Source organism: Hoplias malabaricus, chromosome 10 (assembly GCF_029633855.1).
Source record: "Hoplias malabaricus isolate fHopMal1 chromosome 10, fHopMal1.hap1, whole genome shotgun sequence".
Taxonomy (NCBI): Eukaryota; Metazoa; Chordata; class Actinopteri; order Characiformes; family Erythrinidae; genus Hoplias; species Hoplias malabaricus.
In genome coordinates, this window is record NC_089809.1 from 22,673,407 (window position 1) to 22,678,341 (window position 4,935).

The following is a 4,935-nucleotide window of genomic DNA, read 5'->3' on the forward strand; positions in this document are numbered from 1 at the left end:
CCAAATAAAGCAGGAGACACTTGATTAAAGTCTGCAGTGAGGCAGCAGCATTCAAACAGGATCCTGACCTTCTACCTCCACATTCTCTCCTGTAACAAGACAGCTGTCAAACACCAGATTTATCAGCACATGCCTCCCTGAGCAACTTCATTCTCTGATTTCATTATGAGAATTGAACAAGGTGCTCGAAAAACATGAGTAAATCATGTGGACAACTGAGGAAGGCTGAGGAAATCGCTTTAAGTGGCATAACAAATATAGACTGAGATTTATTGTGATAATCACACAGCCTGCTCAAGCATGACAGCAATGTTTTTCCTGCTTAGCGAAGATGTGAAGAGGTACCTCCATTCAATAGTAAAATCTACTCTTTAGTATTTAAACAAACCTATAATTCAAATCTGCAGCGAGAAGCAGTTTGAATTCCTTGGTTTTATATATTATATATATTAAAATGATCATATATACTGTTGTGGAATAAGCAAGTAGGACACCAAGACAACAGCTGTCCAACCAGCAGATCTGCATAGTCTTTAATAGATTAAAATCCAAAATTCTACATTTTACAAATAAGTTAGCAAAACAAAATTGTGTGACAAAAGTATACAGTATTTACATTAGTTTTATTCAAAAGCATCCTAAATTCCATGGGCACAATGTGCTATTTTGCATTGCTAAGACACATCCAAATAGTTTTTATTGATTAAACATAGTTTTTCATGTCTAAAACAACACACATTTACATAATAATATTAACAATAATAATAATAATAATATACATTTAACATTATCATGTGTCAATCCACAAAAAACCCATAGTGAATCAATTAAGAACTGAACTGAAACTCCACCATTATGTTACGCTCAAAGTGCAAACAAGTCAAGTACTACTTTATTCAAAACTGATACAGACTGAAAAGCAATACATTTATGTATTATTACAATATTACTCTTATTGCTAAATGGTTATATACTAAATGATTATAATCCATCTTTTTCGGGCTAAGAAGGTAAGTGAGTTTCCCACGGTAACACTAAATATAACTGTAAAATTGCAAGCAAATTTTACATTCAGCCTTCTTTCTCACTATAGAGATGATACTATGGGATTTAAAAATGAGCTGCTCTCAGTGCTTAAGAATGAAATTTGAGTCCCAACGTGATCTAGCACAGCAGGCTACACTAATAAGAGACCTTGGAAAAGACACCTAAATCTATATGGGCCTAAGTCTGTTACAGGGTTAACACTGCAGGATAAAAACATAGGCCAAATGCTGCAAATGTAAAATGTAAACATTATGCTGTTGGGAACACTTTCTAATGGTAAAGAAATCAATAATATTTTGCAAATTGTAACCAATAAATCCCTATTCATTTCTGTAATTGACACCATTTAATTATACAGTATATTAGTTAAGAGAATGATAAACTCCATAATAAGCATTCTGTATAAGTTATTATAAAAAGAGTAATATCTAACTTCACATAAACCATTAACAATGATAAATTCATATGATTGGTAAAGACATGCCAGGTAAATACAGTAATGTGGTTCAACTTAACTGGTAGTTCCTGTCCATATGAGTGAATTTACATGATATTCTTATCATATCCTGTCTGTTGAGGCCAACTTAATCCTCCTATTTACATTACAATACCCCGCCTATTAAATGATGTTTGTGTTGTAGCCAACTCTGACAAATAGCATATTTTGCACTACTCTGCTCTGCTCTGTTTACATTCATTCAAAATTGAACTGTTCATACATTACCGTGCTAATGTGAGCTACCGTTCTGCATTCCAGTGCAGGGGACAAGTCTATTTTGACCCAGCTCAGCAAAACTGATGAGAAAATCACCTTTGCTTTCTTTTTTACAGTAATGACTATCAAATGAGCTTAAACTGACACCATACTGACATTAAATGACATGCTAGCCAGAAGTAGCACTGAGCATGGCTGTGAACATATCTGAATAAAAGCTGATTTCTGACACTGCAAGTAAGCTAGCTGTTTTTGGCTTACCTTACCAGTGCTGGCAACTTGTCAAAGTTTTAAATAATCCCTTCAACGACTTCATATGAGCTTCATTGTAAACCTTCCAGTGTCTGCACCATCACCGCCTCCACCCACTGATGTACGTGGCACAAAGTCAATGGTGGCAGTGTGCTTGATCTGGCCTTTACTTTGGCTCCAAAAGAACATAAACACAAAACAAATGGCCACTGAACTCAAGAATGAAAGGAAGCCCATTGTAGTGGCAATGACAAGGGTCTTGGCATCAAAAGGGTAAGGTTTTGACACTTGATCTGAGGAGTTGGTGGAAGGGGGTAACGAAGTTTCAGCCCACCCATCCTCTGAGAAATAGGGAGCTGTGTAGTTTCGAGGAAAACCTCGAACCTGAAGACTTGCGGAGATGCTGTCGTTCCCTGCAGCATTTGCGGCAGTACACAGGTAAGTCCCAGAGTCCTGCATTTGTGCGTAACGCACCTCCAGACTCCCATTTGCAAGTACTCGTATTCTCCCGGTGGAGCTGACCGAAGTCTGCTGGGGTGATATCCAAGTGATAAAAGGTGGTGGATACCCGTCTGCTTTGCATTCAAACTGTATATTGGTTCCTTCGTCCACATTTGCCTCTTGTATCTGCTTGGCCAGGATCTTTGCCTGTCTGCAAATAAACACTTTTGGTATTTCCAGCTCTAAAAAGGCCCGGAACTCCTGCTTGCGCTCTTTATCAGGAGCTAAACATGTAGGCTGACGACCATCAAAGTTCAGCCTCACAAGCCGGCGAACTACCCACAGAAGTCGGCAGTCACAAGTCAAAGGGTTTCGGTCCAACCGCAAGGTCTGTAAGTTCCCCACTGAATGGAAGGCACTCTCCTCGAGGGTGGTGAGCCGGTTTGACGAAACATTGAGGAGCCGAAAGTGGACCAGTCCTCTGAAGGCACCTGGCTCTATACGCACAAGGTTTCCACCAGCAAGGTGGAACTCCTGAAGTCGGAGCAATTCCCCTAGCATGTTGCCATGTATGTAGGTGATGGGATTGTAAGACAAGTCCAAGTAGCGTAGGTAGACCAAGTGGCGCAGGGAGACGTATGGCACAGCACTCAAATTGCAGTTGCTGATGACAAGGGTGGTGAGATTGAGACCCATAAGGCTGTTGATGTTTAAGGTATCCAGGGAGAACCACTGAATGATCTGCAAGGTGCGCAGCTGGTGGAGCCGATGGAAGGCATTGTTGGGCAAGAGGCTAATGGTAAGTCTTCTCAGACGCATCTTGGAGAGGCTCTGGAGCTGTGAAAACGCTTCAGTAGGAATGGAGGTCAGGTTGCTACGGTCCACATGGAGCTCCCGTAAGTTCTGCAGTCCAACAAAGGCCCTCTGGGAAATGAACACCAGGTCATTCTCTGCAGCGTTCAATTCCCGAAGGTTTCCCATTTCCTGAAACGTGTAGTCCAGAAATACAAGGATCTCATTCTTACTGATGTCCAAGCTGCGAAGGTTGGACAGGCCAGAAAAGACACCCACAGGGATGATCTTCAGCCGGTTGTTTTTTATTCGTAAGGTTCGAAGGTTTTTAAGACCTTGGAATGCTTCCACCTCGATCATAGATATAATGTTCTCACTAAGGTCAAGCTCTTCAAGCTTGGACAAGTCATAGAACTGTCTGCGACCCAGAGTTTTTAAGCGGTTGCCAGAAAGGTCCAGACGCTTGGTATTGTTAGGCAGGCCTTCAGGGACACCTGTTATCTGTTTTGTGAAACAGCTGATCTCTAAAGTATCCTGTCGACAGGTGCACTTTTGTGGGCATGGCCCGGATAGATCAGCTACTGATAAGTTTACACACCACAGCAGCAGGAGTGCCCACACGCCGTGCTGGCCACACACCTCCACAAGCATCTTACCTCCTGCCTGTTAAAACAACAGGAAGAAATTTGTTGGGGATACATAAGCAGCTGATCAACATGAGATGAAAACCTATGTAAAATGGCAGTAAAGTAGTAATTTACTTACTATTCCAACATACAACTACAAAATACTACTTGGTTTTACATATGAAGGTCCAACCATGAAGATTCAACTTTTATGATGTGTTAAAAATCCTCTCTATATATTAACAACAGAGACATCTAAAGCAAGGCTGTTCAGTATTCACTTGGTACAATTTATGGATACTTTTGCTCTTACAGACGTACTATACCTGGCCATTAACTGGTATAATTAAGAGGGAAAATCTCTGTTTGGAATTTTAAAATTTGGTTCAACAATATTTGGGGTAACCGGAAGGTTCTGTATATTTTATTCTTCAATTTACATTTCCTTTAAACCCCAGTTCACCAGTGAGTCCAAATTAGAATTACATAGCTCTATACATTTTAACTAGAGTAAGAGGCCCTAAGGATGAAAAAGAGGGGTTTTATGAGGTTAATTGAAGAGCATTGCTCACCAAGGTGCTACTGTTGTGCAAGTTTTCATTACCAGATATTTAAGGATCAGGTCTGGCTTGAGTGCAGTCCATACTTGAGTTCATCACAGATGCATCCAGCTCCAGAAAACCTGCAATCCAAAAGGGTTTAGATTTTTACAGGGTCCTTGTTTCTTAATCCAGATACAATACATAATCAAATTCTTAATCAAATACAATACATATTAAAAAAGTATTGTCACACAATATTTGGCTTATATTATGGCAATATTAGGTGTTTAAGTGATGTGTGGCGGACACAAACAAGCCTCCTTTCTCAGTAGTTATCTAGAGCAGAACATGCTGTGAGACTGCTAGAGGGGCTAATATGCATAGACAGGTTTGTATGTAATAGTCTACACTGGACACTGGTTTAACCACAGGCCAGATGCTGTATGTGAAAAAGAACTTGCCATAAATTAGGACTTAGACACACAGCACACATCTTCACGCTGAGCCGTGATTTGGTTTT

General features: G+C 40.2%; 1 protein-coding gene across 1 annotated transcript; it reads right to left on the minus strand.

Moving 5' to 3' along the window:
- Positions 1 to 642: 642 nt before the first annotated feature.
- Positions 643 to 4,552, minus strand: lingo4b (leucine rich repeat and Ig domain containing 4b). The gene is made up of 2 exons (XM_066682511.1): positions 4,446 to 4,552; positions 643 to 3,910 (listed from the first exon to the last, which is right to left on the minus strand). Exon 2 carries the CDS (start codon positions 3,896 to 3,898, stop codon positions 2,075 to 2,077), a length of 1,824 nt encoding a protein of 607 aa, XP_066538608.1. The 5' UTR covers positions 3,899 to 3,910; positions 4,446 to 4,552; the 3' UTR covers positions 643 to 2,074.
- Between the last annotated feature and the right edge of the window lie 383 nt (positions 4,553 to 4,935).